This window comes from Microtus oregoni, unplaced genomic scaffold (assembly GCF_018167655.1).
Source record: "Microtus oregoni isolate MIOR12 unplaced genomic scaffold, Mior012 000175F_ref0000477, whole genome shotgun sequence".
In the NCBI taxonomy this organism is placed as follows: Eukaryota; Metazoa; Chordata; class Mammalia; order Rodentia; family Cricetidae; genus Microtus; species Microtus oregoni.
In genome coordinates, this window is record NW_024544831.1 from 512,933 (window position 1) to 529,327 (window position 16,395).

At 37.2% G+C, this 16,395-nt stretch overlaps 1 protein-coding gene across 5 annotated transcripts in view; it reads left to right on the forward strand.

Annotated features, from left to right (window-relative positions):
• The window catches only part of LOC121445328 (histone lysine demethylase PHF8), a 96,939-nt gene that overhangs the window by 64,202 nt on the left and 16,342 nt on the right, over window positions 1-16,395 (forward strand). For 4 of the 5 annotated variants that reach the window (XM_041647404.1, XM_041647401.1, XM_041647406.1 and 1 more), the window contains one exon: window positions 11,048-11,143. The exons of the other annotated variant lie outside the window; for it this stretch is intronic. In XM_041647404.1, coding sequence (XP_041503338.1) covers window positions 11,048-11,143 — 96 coding nt within the window. The remainder of the gene's footprint in view (window positions 1-11,047; window positions 11,144-16,395) is intronic. 5 annotated transcript variants of the gene reach the window in all.

Consider the following 16,395-nt stretch of genomic DNA (forward strand, 5'->3'; position numbering starts at 1 on the left):
AATTGATATCTCCTCCTCTTGATGGATTTTTTCCTGTGATGAATGTGAAATGTCTTTCTTCATCTCTTTTGATTGATTTTAGTTTGAAGTCTACTTTGTTAGATATTAGGATAGTTACACCAGCTTGCTTCTTAGGTCCATTTTATTGGAAATTCTTTTTCCCAGCCCTTTTCTCTGAGGTAATTAATGTCTGTCTTTGAGGTTGAGGTGTGTTTTTTGAACACAGTAGAAGAATGGATCCTGTTTTCCTATCCATTCTGTTAGCTTGTGCCTTTTTATAGGTAAATTAAGTCCATTGATACTAAGAGATATTAATAACCAGTTGTTATTTTTTGGTTAGTGGTGCTTGTATGTTTCCCTTCTTTTGGGTTTGCTGGTGTGAGGTTATCTGTTGCCTGTGTTCTCATGGATGTAGCTAACTTCCTTGGGTTGGAGTTTTCCTTCTAATACTTTCTGTAAGGCTGGATTTGTGGATAGATATTGTTTAAATCTGGTTTTGTCATGGAATATCTTGTTTTTTTCCAGGTATGGTGATAAAAGCTTTGCTTGGTATAGTAGTCTGGGCTTGCATCCGTGATCTCTTAGTCTACAACACATCTGTCCAGGACCTTCTGGCTTTCAGAGTTTCTATTGAGATGTCAGTTGTAATTCTGATGGGTCTGTCTTTATGTTACTTGGCCTTTTTCTTTTGCAGCTTTAATATTCTTTCTTTATTCTGTATGTTGAGTGTTTTGATTATTATATGGCAGGAGACTTTTTTTGGGGGGGGTGTCCAATCTATTTGGTGTTCTGTAAGCTTCATGTACTTACATATAGGCATATCCTTCTTTAAATTGGGAAAAACTTCTATGATTTTGTTGAATATATTTTTTGTGCCTTTGAACTGGAATTCTTCTCCTTCTTCTATCCCTGTTATTCTTAGGTTTGGTCTTTTCATGGTGTCCCAGATTTTTAAACTCAAGTCAAGCTACTTTCTTCACCACACTGCACTTTTCATATCTTTATGCACTTCCTGGGTAGGAGTAACCAAGACCCATCCTAACCTAAATGCTAATCTGTCTTGAGATTTCTTACACAAACACACACACACTCACAGTCTGTTACCTTTTAATTCAACCTCATTAAATTTCTCCAGACACTGCCAGAATACAGCTAGGTCACTTGCAATAATATAAATGGCCTCTAGGCCAAGTTCTGATAGAGATTTTGTTCCCTTCTGAAACCTCAAGAACTGGGCCTCCATGATCCACATTTCTTTTGGTATTCTGGTTTTCTGAATACTATTAGATTATCTTCATTTTGTTTTGCTTACAGTATTTAAGGGCTTTTCTAGCCTGTATCTCCAAATTTTACATTTGTCCTACAAATCTGTTCTGAAGGCCTATGAACCACATTGCTGGAGAGATAGCTTTGTGGTTAAGAGCACTGGCTGCTCTTCCAGAGAATGGAGGTTCAATTCCCAACACCCATGTGGTGGCTCACAATCAGCTGTAACTCCAATTCCAGGAAGGTTGACATCCTGTTCTAGTCTCTAGGCATCTTGAACACATGTGATACAGTCATACATGAAGGCAAAACACACATTCTGAAAAACATAAAAAAATTAAGTCTTATTAACCCATGGGCAGGCTTATCATAGTAAACAGCCCCACTCCTTAGTACCAATTTTCTGTATTTTTTGAAAACATGACCTTATTCTTCTGGAGAAACAACTGAAGGAAAAAGGGGTTTATTATGGCTTAATGATTTGAAAAAGGGTACAGTGCATCATAGTAAAGAAGGAAGGCAGCAGGCACTTGAAGCAGCTTGTCGCAGAACATCCTTAGTCAGGAAGCAGATAATAGATAAGGAATCAGGCCCAAGCAATAGAAATTCAAGGTCCTCCTCCAGTGACCCACTTCTTCCATCAAGGCTCTATTTCCTAACGGTGCCACAAACTTTCAAACCAGTGCCATCAGATAGGGACCAAATAGTCAAACACATGAACCTATGGGGTTATTTCTCATTCAGATCGCAACAGTATATGAAAATTTCTCTGAATCATTTTAAGAAATTCCATCACCATGATTAATCTCACATGGTCTACTGTAGCTTTTTTATTTTGATTCTCTGCAACCATACTGTTGGCCATGTCTCTGTCTACAACTAATTTGAACCTGTCTCCATGACCACTATGATTACTGCTACTACTCCACAATCTCCTCCCTCTTCTCCCCCCATCCCAATTACTGTACCTAGAACTTCCAGTACAGTGTTCATTGGTAGTGGCATTCTTGTTATTCTTTCTTCCCTTCCCTCCCTCCTCCCCTCTTCTTTCCCTCCACCCTTTCTCCTCACTCTCGCTTCTCCCCACCCCATGTCCATGTGTGTGTGGTTCAGGTATTATTTAGGCAGACCTACTATTACATTTCATTTCGAGGAAATTCAATCTCAGGGCAGATTTCCTGGTCCCGATTTTTACAGTCTTTTACCCCTTTTTTGTGGTGTTCCCTGAGATTTAGCTGCAGGAGTTGTGTTGTAGATATATCCATTGGATTTGGGCACACCACAAGCAATTGACCAGTTGTGGTTTTCTATAATGAGCTCCATCTGTTGGGATAAGAATCTTCTTAGATGAGGAGTGAAAACTACACTTACTTGTGGGTATAAAAATAAGTATTTAGAGTGTAGGTAGGAAGTATTCCAGTTTTAGGAAAGTGGTAGTAGTAGGTTTTCCTGTAGGATTTATGATCTCTGTTGTCATGGGTAGTTGGCTAGGTTTCCATTATCAGGCATAATTTCCCTCCTCTTGAATGTGCCTTAAGTTCATTTAGACAGTTGTTGCTTATCATCAAGGCATTATTGCACACTTGGGAGATATCTTGCCATGTTGGTCTTTAGTTTATGAATCACATCTGGGGACTATTTGTTGTTTTCCTTCCTTGGAAGTTTGCATACAAACTTCTGGAACCATGATAGTCCTCAGGGAGGAGGCTTTCAGGTCACATCCAGCTTGGATTCTGAATCTGAGGTGCATGATATTTTCTGCAATAGGACTTAGCCTTCAGCCTCTGGGAGGCAACCAAGGACAATAGCAATGTGGTGCACTGTTTTGAGAGTTTTGTGTACTGCTACTGGAATTTTTGTTAGTCTGTCATTCTTCTGGGGAATATTTTCACCGCAAAAAAAAAAAAAACAATGTAACTGCATTTAAGCTATATATCTATGTGTGCATATACATTTAAATGTATTACCTATAATTTTAGGCAAATAAAAAAATGTTTTTCAACTAGGGTTATTTTCCTCCCTTCTTTCTGTATTGACACTCTCCTCTTACTTAAGACTCTCCCGTGTTTTCCCATTTCTCCCTTAATATTACCTGTATCTTGCCAATCATTTCTCTAGCACTTCTCTGCTCACCCCATGGTTTCTTTTTTACTTTAATGGTTTCTGTGGTTATTCCGGGTCATATACTCACAATTAAAAATTTGGAGCTAAGAGCTGCAGATGAGAGAGAACACTTGACATTTGTATTTCTGGGTCTGGATTACTACAAGTTGTATCGTTTATCTGCCATTATCATTATTTTGTGGGGGTTTTTTTGCAGCTAACCTGTATTTCAAGGTGTGTATATACCACATTTTCATTATCCTTTTATCTGTTGAAAGACAATTTAGGTTGTTTCTATGTCTTGGCTATTGTGATTACAATAACAACAAATGTGGCTGAACAAGTATCTGTAGAGAAATATGTTGAGTTCTTTGGGCATATGCAAAGACTGGTTTTTGATAGATCGTGTGGTGTATTTATTTCTTAGGTTTTTAAGAGTTCCCCACACTAGGGCTGTGGTGGCTCACACCTTTAATCCCAACACTTGGAAGACAGAGGCAGGCGGATCTCTATTTAGAGTTCCCCACACTAATATCTAGAGTGACTCCTTGAGTTTACAGTCACACCAATAAATAGTGACTGAGAGTTTGCCTTTCCCTATGTTTCCTCCAGTACTTGTTTTGAGCTGTTTTCTTCATCTTAGGCATTCTGACTAGGTTAAGCTGAAATCTCAAAGTAATTTTGACCTCATTTCCCTAGTTGCTAAGGATGGTGAACATTTTTATTTATCTATCTATCTATCTATCTATCTATCTATCTATCTATCTATCTAAGATTTCTGTCTCTTCCCTGCCACCGCCTCCCATTTCCCTCCCCCTCCCCCAATGAAGTCCCCCTCCCTCGTCAGCCCAAAGAGCATACTTCTTAGCTACTTTTATTTCTCCCTTTGAGAACTCTGTTCAGATCTATATAACCCATGTTTTTGAGTGGGTCATTTTGTTTACTCTTATTTTCTGAATGTCTTATAAAATTATGGTTATTAATCCTTTGTCAGATGTGTCACTGGCAGTTTCTCTTCTGCTCTGGGGGCTTCAATTGTTTCTTTAGCTGTACAGAAGCTTTTTAGTTTTATGAGGTTCCACTTGTCAATTGTTGGTTTTCCTATACAAATTGTCCTAATTAGAAAGTCTTTTCCTATGCCTTTATCTTGTAGGATCTTGCCTATATTTTTTTCTAGCACTTTTCTGCGCTTCAAGTTTCACATTTTGGTCTTTTGAGTTAGCTTTTATGCCAAGTGATAAATACAGGTTTATTTTAATTCTTCTACCTGTAGACATCAAATTTCCCCATCATTTGTTGTAGATGCTCTTTTTTCCAGTTTATGTTTTGCCATCTTTGTTAAATATTAAACAGCCATTGCTACATGTGTTCATGTTTATGCCTTCTCTTTTGTTCCACTGATCTACCTGTCTGATTGGATTATTTTTTTTTTTTTTTGTTTATTTTTGCCAGTGCCAATCTGGAAGGGTAACTCCTCTAGCTTTGTTCTTTTTACTGATGTTTGTTTGGCTCTCTGGGGTCTTTTGTGGTTCCACATGAATTTTATTTTGTGAAAAATGAGAGGAGTTTTGATGATGATTGTATTGAATCTGTTAACAATTTTTGGTAGACTGGTCATTAATTCTGTCAATCCATGAGCATTCAGTGTCTTTCCATTTTATATTATCATTCTCAATCTCTTTGGAGACTTAAAAATTTTTCATTGTAGAAGTCTTTTACCTCTAGGTTTTAGTTCTAGATTTTTTTAGGCTTTTGTGAATGGGAATGTGCCCATAATCTCTTTCTCTGTTTGTTGTTGGTGGATAGGTACTGATTTTTGTAGTTGACTTTGAATTCTTCCACTTTGATGAAATTGTTGATCATTTCTAGAAGTTTTCCGGTCACATTTTTGGAATCTGTTGTATATTTTATCTGCAAATAGGGACAGAAACAACTTTCCCTATTTATATCTCTTTAATTTCCTACTTTTACATTATTGGTCTAGCTAGTGTTTCTAGCACTATATTGAATGGGATAGTGTACAGACCCGTCCCATTCCTAAATTTAATGGGATTGCTTCAAATTCTTCTCCGTGTTGGGTATGTGTCACATATAGCCTTGTTTTGAAATACATTTCTTCTAATTCTACTCTGTCTAGGGCTTTTATCAAGAAGACACGCTAGATTTTATCAAAGGTTTTTTATGCAAACTATTGAGGTGATCATGTGATTTTTGTCTTTTAAGTCCATTTACATAGCTTATTACATTTATTGACTTGTTTATTTTGAATCATCCCTGCATCTCTGATAAAGCCATCTTGGCCTAGGTGGATAATCTTTTTGATCAACTTCTATATTGGTTTTTAAGTATCTTATTGATGATGTTTGAATCTTTGTTCATCAGAAATATTGGCCTGCCATTTTCTTTTTTGTTCTCATCATTATGCCTACCTGGTATTGGTATCATATTAGAATAATACTGGCTTCATAGAAGGAGTTTAGAAGTACTCTATGTCTACTTTTTGAATAATAATGATTGACTGTAACTCTTTGCAAATCTGTTAGAAATCTGCTGTGACTATATCTGGACCTGGGCTTTTATAGTTAGAATGATTTTTATTACTGTTTTCAATTTTTTATGTTATAGTTCTGTTTAGGTTGTTGACCACTTAATTTAACTTCGGTGGTTTGTGAGAAATTTGTCCATTTCTTTTAAATTTTTGAAGTTAATGAACTGCAGGTTTTAATATTCCATTATAATATTCTTAATTTCCATATGTCTTTTATAAGTGGTTCCCTGTTCATTTCTAATTCTGTTAATTTGGGTTACTATTTCTTTCTTTGGTTTAGTTGGGCCAAGAGTGTCAGTTTTTGTTCCTCTTCTTACAGAAACAGATTTTTTGGTTCTTTATATTTTTCTTTGTTTCTAGTTTACTAGTTTCTGCTGTTTTTTTTGTTTTTTGTTTTTTTGTTTTTTTTGTTATACTGGGTTTGCCATATACTGGGCTTGAATTTGCTTTGTTTTTAATTTCCAAATTCTTGAGTTGTATCTTTAAGTCATATATTTGTGCTCTTTCTAATTTAAGTTTGTTTTTGACGCATGGTCTTTTTTTTTTTTGGTTTTTCGAGACAGGGTTTCTCTGTAGCTTTGATGCCTGTCCCGGAACTAGCTCTTGTAGACCAGGCTGGCCTCGTACTCCCAGAGATCTCCCGGGTGCTGGGATTAAAGGCGTGGGCCACCACCGCCTTACTGTGTAGCTTTGACCGGTTTGGAGCGTGCCATGGAAATAAGGCTGGCCTAGAACTTAGAGAGATCTGCCTGTTTCTGACTCCCCATTGCTGACATGGATCTTTCTGATTTGCTTTTTTTTTGAGATTTATTTATTTTATGCATATACACCTTTCTGCCAGAAGAGGGCAGAAGATCCCACTAGAGATAGTTGTGAGCCACCATTTGGTTGCTGGAAAATTGAACTCATGACCTCTGGAAAATCAGCCAGTGCTCTTAATCATTGAGAACTCCAAGTTCTTTCTGATTTTTAAATGTAGGCACTTAGAGCCATAAATTTCCCTCCCGAGATTTTATTGTGCTGTTTCATTTTAATTAAGTACCAAGATTTTTTTCTTTTTTTTTCTTGACTTCTTTAACCCATTTGCCATTCAGTAATGAGTTGTTTTATCTTCTTATCTCCATGAGTTTGTGTACTCACTAGAGATTTGTTTGCTTTGACTATATGTTTTATTATCTTACAGTAAGATAGGATATATGGAGTCTTTCTGAATTTGTAAAGATTTGTTTTTTGTCCAGGATGTAGTCTATTTTACAGAAGTATTCTGTAAAATATTCTGTATTCCAGCTCCTCCTGGATACTCTCCACCCCTCTACCCACCCAACTTCATTCCCTTCTTTCTTTCTCCTTAGAAAACAAACAAGCAAGCAAGCAAAAGAAAAAAGAACATGCCAGGGGTTGGTGGCGCACGCCTTTAATCCCAGCACTAGGCGGGCAGAGACAGGCGGATCTTGTGAGTTCAAGGCCAGCCTCATCTACAGAGCCAGTTTCAGGACAGGTTCCAAAGCTACATAGAAACCCTGTCTCAAAAAAACCAAACCAAACCACACACACAACAATTCTCATATAAGCACATAATTGGAAACCATAATGTATAAGCAAAAGATTATTTTAGTCCGTATCATGGTATGTTTTTCATTCTCCTTCAACTATGACAGATAGTGTCCTGGATACAGCAGTCTAGGTTGGCAGTTGTGGTCTTTTAGAACTTTATGTGCATTGCTCCGGGCTCTTCTGGCTTTCAATTTTTCCATTGAGGAATTGTGACCTGTGGTTTAGGTCCTTGATCCATTTTAAGGTTGAGTTTTACAGGCAGGGAATGGGACTGACTCTGGAAGTTCCATTAATTAGGACTTGGGGCCTGGCTTCACAAAGGGGGGGCAGAGGCAGAACTAAGGGTACCCTGAATCTAGCCACAGATGGCCACAGGTCTGAAGGGAGTGGAGATGAAATGAAAGGAGGGGCTAAGCACTGGAGAGGGAACAGATGGAATAGGAAAAGGAGTAGTCTGCTGGTAGTCTGCCTGGGTCCCAGTCAAGTGTGTCTTTGGTGTCTCTAGAACAAAGTCACAAAGGAATGGAGGTGGACTAGGAAGAGTGGTTGAGGGGGTGGGTAGTGAGAGTCAAATCATTTTTTCAATTCCATCTTCATTTCAGCTTTATATTGCACCAATATATTTCTATCTTATTTCTCAATTGGGATTTGAAACCCTGAATTGTCTTCATCATTTTCTTCAGTTTTCTGTTTGGTTTTGTTGAGCATCATTCTAGCATGTTTTGTTATCCTTTTAAATTTCAATGAGGTGTTTTGTGTCTTCTTTTAAACATCTTGAATTCCTTAAAGATGTTATTCTTTGAACTCTGTGCTCTGGGGTTCACCTAGATTATTCTCATTAGAGAACATTTCTATAAAACTGGTGGGTTTAATGGGACACATACTGATTTGGTCTTTCATAGAGTTTTTCAATGTGACCTGGGCATATGGACTTCTTTGCTTTTGTATCTAATGTGAAATTTTTAGCTTTCCTTAGATTTGATCAGTATAGGAGCTAGGTAAAACTGATGTATGTATGTATGAACTGCTGGATTGGACCTAGGCCAGGCAAAGCCAGTATTGGAGCTGTGGTTTTGAGTTAGGCCTGTGGTTGTGGAGATGAGAGTGGGGAGGCAGATGGGCGTACATGAGAGGGACTAACCAGGTTATATCAGAGTCACAGGCCTGGAACTAAGCCTGTGCAAAGGGATGGATGGGACTTGGAATATAGTCACCAGGCAGAGCTCTTTTGTAAACTGTGGCTGTGGGTATGGAGAGTGGCAGCGGCAGATAATAATTCTTTTTTTTTATGGAGGTGGGCTATTGATTTAGGATCTTTTTATATGTAGGCATTTGCAGGTATAAATTGCTATCTGTGCACTGTTCTTGCTGCACTTTTTAAAGTTTTTATATATTCTATTTTTGTTTCAATTCATATCAAAGTTTTAAAAAGTTTCCCTTTTATTTTGGGGCATTATATATGTGTAGAGATCAGAGGACAACTTGTGGGAGTCAGTTTTCTCCTTCCACAATTCTGGGAGTTGATCTCATGTCTTCAGACTTGGTGGTAGACATTTTTACCCACTGAACCTTCTTACCCTTTATCAAAGTCTTTGAAATCACATGTGACTATTTCTTTGATTCTTTTTGAGTATGTATAACTTCTACCTAGTTTTGAATTTTCCATTTTCTTTCTGTTACTGATTTTTAGCTTTTTGTAGTTGGAGATGTTTTGTATTAGTTTAGTCTTTTAGAGCTTATTGATACTGAGAACAGCTAAGGGAGGATAGAGTCATGTGCAATATACAACGACATATGCATAAAATGTCATAACTCATTATTTTGTATGCCAACTAAAAGTATTAATAAACAAACAGGTACAAAAATCTTAGCGAGAGCTGGTTATGGTGGTTTATACCTGTAATCCCAATACTCAGGAGGCAGAGGCACTTGATATTTGAGGCCAGCCTTGGCAGCAGAGTGAGACCTTGTCCCAAAAATCAAAAGAATATTATTTGTCAATGGTTCTCATACCTGCCTTTATGCCAGTTGCACACTGAGTTAATAACTATTTTTAGTAATATGTTTTAAAATCAGGAAGTGGCTTCAACCTTATATTTTAATATGGATATTTATATATATTTTCTTTCAATGCAAAGGCATAATTTATAATTTATACCTGTTGACTAAAATGTGAAGCTCAGAATGGAATTCCTTATGTAAGTTACTTTAAATATTATCTGTTTCTTATTAAATTTCAAAAAATGCTGTCGTGGTGGGTGGGTCCGTATGCCACAGCATGTGTAGAGGTCAGAAGACAACTTTATGTAGCCCATTCTTTCCACCTTTATGTGGGTTCTGGAAAACAAAATCTAAGTCACCAAGCTTGTACAGCAATCATTTTTACCTGCTGAGTCATCTTACTGGCCCACACGTATCAACTCTTAAGTACAGCTTTTGAACACGACTTTGCAAGGCAAGGTTAGATATTGTTTATTATTTCGATTTTTATGTTTTAAGATTCTGAAACTGTTTTTAGGCCGCTACTGTGTCGTCCAGTATTTCAAAGTTTTCTGACCCTAAGACACCAAGTCTTTCTGCTATGCCACACTTATTTCTTTGGAGTAGAAAAACTTTCAGATCTAACAAAGTAATATTGATGGATTTTTCTGAAAGAGCTCTGTTACTAGTGCTCAATCTTTTTCTAAGAACAATTAAATACTCCCTTTTCGAAAGAAAATAGTCAGGAGGCAAAGTTTTTACCTCTTTATTGAAAGAGGAAGGTCTGAAAAATAGACTCAATTTTCTATAGATAAGCTCTGTGGAGAGAAGTAGGAGGAACATTCCTAGGAGGTTGTTATTTATAAAATTCTTTTCTAGGCTTGGGAATGCAATCAGAATTATCAATAGAATCTTTCTATACCATATTTCCATTAAATCTTGCCTGTGGATTATGAGGAGTTGCCTATGAATTTTTTGATACTCTATATACTTGTATTTGTTTCTGTAATATAGGATACTTGTATATGGGTACTGTATCAGTTAGATCATGTAGTTCCAATAATCTTGGTCCTGTTAAACTAAGTTTATTTTTCTCATTATTTCACAAACAGTAAATACCTGCTTTTCATTGTATGGGGGTGCTTTAATATAAAATCAAACACATATCCCTGGCCTCATTTGTAAATATAATAGTCAGTTTCTAAGTACAATGTAATATCTCCAGTACAAGCATAATACAGGTTGCTCTGGAGAGCTGGCAAGGAGGAATCTAAATCAGATTACAAGAATGAGGAAAAACATATTACAGAGTTAAATCTAGAGCTGAGTTTTTAAAAAGTGAGCCAAGTAACTCACCTTAGTGATGTGGGCCAAATAAATCAGAATAAGGTGAATGTAGGAGAAGGACTTTCATAACAAGGGAACAACCATAGAAAAGGCACAAACTGTGAGATATTTAGGGACCTTCTGCAGTTGAGTGTGGAATGTGTAGATGAGTAAAGTTGAAGAGGAGTAGGAAGGACTGAAGTATGTGTAATTCTGTCTTTGCCTTTTTGGATGAGATTTCATTTTTCCTGCCTTTACCTCTCTCTACAGTCTATCCATCCCTGGAGTCTGATGATGATGACCCTGCTCTGAAATCTCGACCCAAAAAAAAGAAGAATTCAGATGATGCTCCATGGAGTCCTAAAGGTGATCTAGTATCTGTATCTTAGACTCTGTAGGAGTGGCCAGGTGAAAAAATTAATTGAAATAAGGGATAAATGGTACAACAAGATCTTATTCAGTCACTCATTTGCTTAGTCAGCAAACATCTGTTCCATGTTTGGTGCCAGAGCTAAAATGATTGTGTAGCACAGTTTATGTAATCTAGCTAGGAAAATCATAGCTATTGCTTTATGATATCATATGGCTTGAGATAAAGGAAACAAGGAAAATTTCAATAAGCCATGTTCAGCATCTAAGAACATTCTGGTAACCATCATCTCATTCCCCCATAATAATTTTGTTTCCAAAGAGGAAAATTATGTTGACTCTTGGGCTCTGCAAGAATCTCAAGATTGTCAACTACTGAGAAGTCATCTCTGAGGAAGGGAAGGAAGAGAGGGAAAGTAGGTCAGTGAGATCAACATGGAATTTTGAGAGATAAAATAATTTTCTTCTTCTCACTGATCAGGCTATTTACACCTAAAAGCATTTGGGAGCTTTGTAAAATTTGAATGTTTCTGTCTGTAGTGAATGTGCATGTTCACTTGTGTGTGATTTATTCATAGGTGCATGCAGTTGTGTTTATGTGAACCTGAGAGAACAACCTCAGGCGTGGGCCCTTGTCTTTCACCTTTCTTAATGAAGGATCTTTTGTTGTTCAATACACCCTGCTTTCAGAGTTTCTCCTGTTTCTGCCTCCCATCTCATTGTAGACATTCTGGGCTTGTAGATGCTCATTACCACATCCAGTTTTACATGGGTTTGGGGAGCCAAACTCCAGTTCTCATGCTTATGTGGAAAGTGCTTTAAGGCACTGAATTCTCTTCCACAGCCCATGGTGCTTTTGCTGCTTAACAAACTACCCAAACCTTAATGGCCTAAAAGAATACTTACCACTTCTCATGATTCTGTGTTGGTTAAGCTGTTCCTGCAATCTCAGCCAGCTTGATTTTGGACTAGGTAGCATAAAAATACCTAGGTCCTTTTTCCACACATTCTTTTATCCTCCAGGAGGCCAGTCCAGGATTTTTTCACAGACTGGCAATGGAGTTTCCATCAGCAAGAAAGAATAAATCTCAATACACAATCATTTTTCAAGCTTCTACTGTGTCATGTTTGCTATTGTCCCAGCAATACAGCAATTTATATAGCTAAGCTTATGATCTCTCTAATTCTTAGAATGTGTTTTAATGAGTGAATCACCAAGATATAAAAATCAAACATATTTTCTCTATTTCTTCTTACAGTTACTACCTTTAATTTCTTCTATGAAGATAAAATTTTTGACTGGTGTATTAAAAAATGTGAAAAATACTAAAAGTAAGGGAAATTATGAAGAAGTAGTCATCCAGGATGTTGCCATTCAGAAGCAGCCACTGTTAACATTTTGACATTTTCTTCTAGTGTTTTATGTTTCTGTTCATTTTTTTTCTTTTTCTGGTTGAAATAACACTGTAGGAGCTGAGAATATTGCTCAGTAGTAGAGTGCCTATCATGTAAAAACCTGAATTTAATCCTTAGTACTAGGGGAGAGGGGTTTGAAATAATACTTACAATAAAACTTCATACTCTTATTTTTGTTTTGCTTTTTAATCAAAGGTAGTATTGTAGCAAGCAATTAATATAGAGGATTTTAGGTTGAATAGCAGTGTTCTCTCTCTGTTCTCTACTTTCAACTCTATGCCTTAAAGGCAGCATCATAGCTTTTATTTTCCTGGTAGATGCTTCAAAAGCTCAAGATAATAGAATTTATGCTAGTCATAGTACCACAGCCTGCAGCCCTAGTAGCCCAACAAAAGTGGAGACAGGAGAATCAAAGGATTGCAGATTTGAACTTTCAAGATGGTTCAGCATGTAAAAACACCTACCACCAAGCCTGACAACCTGAGTTCAATCTCTGTAGCCCACATGGTAGAAGAAGACAACTAACTTCTGAAAGCTGTTCTCTGACCTCTCCCCAAATAAATAAATGTAAAAAAATTATTTTTGCTAAAATAAAATATTTTTCTGGGCATGTGCCTTTAATCTCAACATTGGGAGGTAGAGGTAGGGATATCTCTGTGAGTTTGAGGCCAGCCTGATCTATATAGTAGGTTTCAAGCCAGACAAGTCTACATTTTCTTAGAAAATAAAGTATTGCAGATTTACAGTTGGTCTACCTAGGTTACATAATGAGATTGAAGTCATTCTGGCCTACATAGTGAGATCTTGTCTCAGAATTTTTACCACCATTCCTCAATTTATCAATCTGATTTCTCCTTTCATTAATTTCTGATATACTTCCCCATCTTTCCAATAAGTGTTCTTTCTCAATTGTATGATCAAAGAAATATCTCTCCATGAATATACCTAACTTCTTCTTTAATGTGGAACATTTATGCCATTGCCGAGTTTTATGATTAGTAATAACATCTGAAGTAAGCATATTTACATGTATCTCTGATAATTTATTTAGACTGACTCTCCATGAAATTATAGAGTGGTCAACGTATATAAGGATAAACATTGAAAGGCCTTTCTTCTACCCTATTCTCTAGCCTTCTACTTCTCCATTTGGAGTAAACCGCTGTTAACAGTTTCTTATGTTTTCAGAGATATTTTCAGATATTTACATCTGAGTACCATGTATATATTATCTTTGCCTTTTTTATTCTATTGGAAGATTCCTTTATGTACTGTCTTTTGCTTTTCTCACTAAATAATACATTTTGTTTGTTTGTGTGTAGTCTTGGCTGATTTGGAACTCTTAGAGATCTGCCTGTGTGTAATACCTGGCTCTCACTCAAAAATACATCTCAAAAATTGTTTATACTCACACAAAGCAATGTGTGAGACTACCGGTTTCCCTGTTCCTTTGACTATAGTTGGTTAATAATGAACTGTAACCAATAAGAACTTTAAACCAAGCCATAATAAACTTTTTCTCTCTTAAATTGCCTCTTGTTAGACATTTGGTCACCAGGATAAGAAAAGTAACATAAATAAATACATGTCCATTAACTAATACCTTAATTCTTTAATATTAACATTTTGTCAAAATTGTTTCATCCTTCTATCCATATTTAGCTATCTATAGTTTTTCCTGAGGCACTTCAAGATAATATATGTCAACATTTTGCCATTTGAGTATTTCCTAAGAATGCCTCCCTCTATGATAACACTGTTTATATCAATATTTGTCAGTTAAGTCTACAAGATATTCTAATACGAGTTCAATCGGTAGCTGGAGCAGAGAGCTGACCCCAGAGAGCCCTGAGAGCCCCACCGCTGCCCTAGTCACCATCACACCCTGGGAGGAGCCTCAGCCATTGCATCTAGCCCTAGTCACCACCACTGCAACCATGAGCAACAAGGCTGAGACCCAGCAGCAGCCTGACGCCCTCAGCGCCGCCTACACCAAGCCTGGCTCCATGGGCAGCGGCCCGGGGAGTGGAGGCCCGGGTGGCGTTGCCCACCTGCGGGGACAAGAAGGTCACCACAACGAAGGTTTTGGGAGCAGTAAAATAGTTCAATGTAAGGAAAGGATACGGTTTCATCAACAGGAATGACACCAAGGAAGATGTATTTGTACACCAGACTTCCATAAAGAATAACAACCCCAGGAAGTACCTTCGCAGTGTGGGAAATGGAGAGATTGTGGAGTTTGATGTTGTTGAAGGAGAAAAGGATGCGGAGGCAGCAAATGTTACAGACCCTGATGGAGTTCCAGTTCAAGGCAGTAAATACGCAGCAGACGGTAACCATTTTAGGCACTATCCACGTCGTAGGGGTCCTCCACATAATTACCAGCAGAATTACCAGAATAGTGAGAGTGGGGAAAAGAATGAGGGATCAGAAAGTGCTCCTGAAGGCCAAGCCCAACAACGCCAGCCCTATTGCAGGCAAAGGTTCCCACCTTACTGTTTGTCGACCACAGTATTTTTACCTAAAGATGTCTCTCTTTGGTAATGACAAATGTGTTTTTTTTTTTAAAAAGGTCTGGTTTTTCTCAAAACCTTTAATGTTTTTTAATTGTTTCATATCTGGTCAAATTAAGATTTTTAAGAACTTCATTTTTAATTTGTAATAAAAAGTTTACAACTTGATTTTTTCAAAAAAAAGTCAACAAACTGCAAGCACCCGTTAATAAAGGTCTTAAATAATAAAAAGGGATATTCTAATACTCAGTCTATAGCCAAAAAGTTTCCAACTGCCTTCCAAAAATGCCTTTATTGATCACTTTAAGAAATCTCCAAAATTCAGATCCAGTCAGTAAGGGAGTTTTTTTTTTTTTAATTCTAGTTTAAAACAACTACCATCTTCTCATGTTTCTGTGTTCTGTGTTTCAAGAACTGGGAAGGGCACAATGGGAACAGTTTGACTTAAGTTTGTGACTTCTGGGGCCTCAGAAAAACTTTGAAGGCTGAAGCAAACCTGGTAGCCAAGAATTTGAATCTTTAGTTGTTTCACAACCTGGTGCCTGCTGGAAAAGGATTCATGTGGTTTCCCCATCTGACTAGCTTCCTCATTGCTGTGTGATCTCAGAGTAGTTAGACTTGCAGCATAAATAGGTTTTCAAGCATGGGTGTTCAAGGAGTCTACTAAGAACTTGACTTTCCCAACTTCACCTTAGAATCACACATTGTATCACTGAGCTGTATTTTACAGTTTGCAAATGAGTCTGCTCAGAATCAATGGGGGAGACATAGACTGTTTGTTATTACTAATTTGAGATTTTAGTATGATTACATCATTTCTCCCTGCCCTTTCCTCCCTTTAGACCCTTCCATATAGCCTTCTTTGCTCTCTTTCAAATTCATGGACTTTTTTCATTAATTGTTGTTACATATACATATATTCTTAAATACATAAAAAATGACCTGCTAAGTCAGTATACTGTTACTTGTATGTATGTTTCAGGACTAGAATTTGGTATTGGATAACTAATTGTTGTGTTTGTCCCTTGGGAAGACTATTTCTCCCATTTTCAGCATTCCTTAGTTTCCTATAGTGTTTTATATAGAATTGGGCCTTTCTGGTCTTTCCTTGTCTACTTTGGCATGTATAGTCTTGTTGTACGTATTCAGCCCATGTTTATGGAGTCATGCTAATGAGATTTTATAGGTGTCACTTATGACATTCCTAGAAAATACAATCTCACAGCAAACCCCTGAACCTCAGGCTCTTACAATTTTTCTGTCCCCTCTTCCATAATGATCCCTGGGCCCTAGAAACAGGAGTGTTTTATAGATTTATGC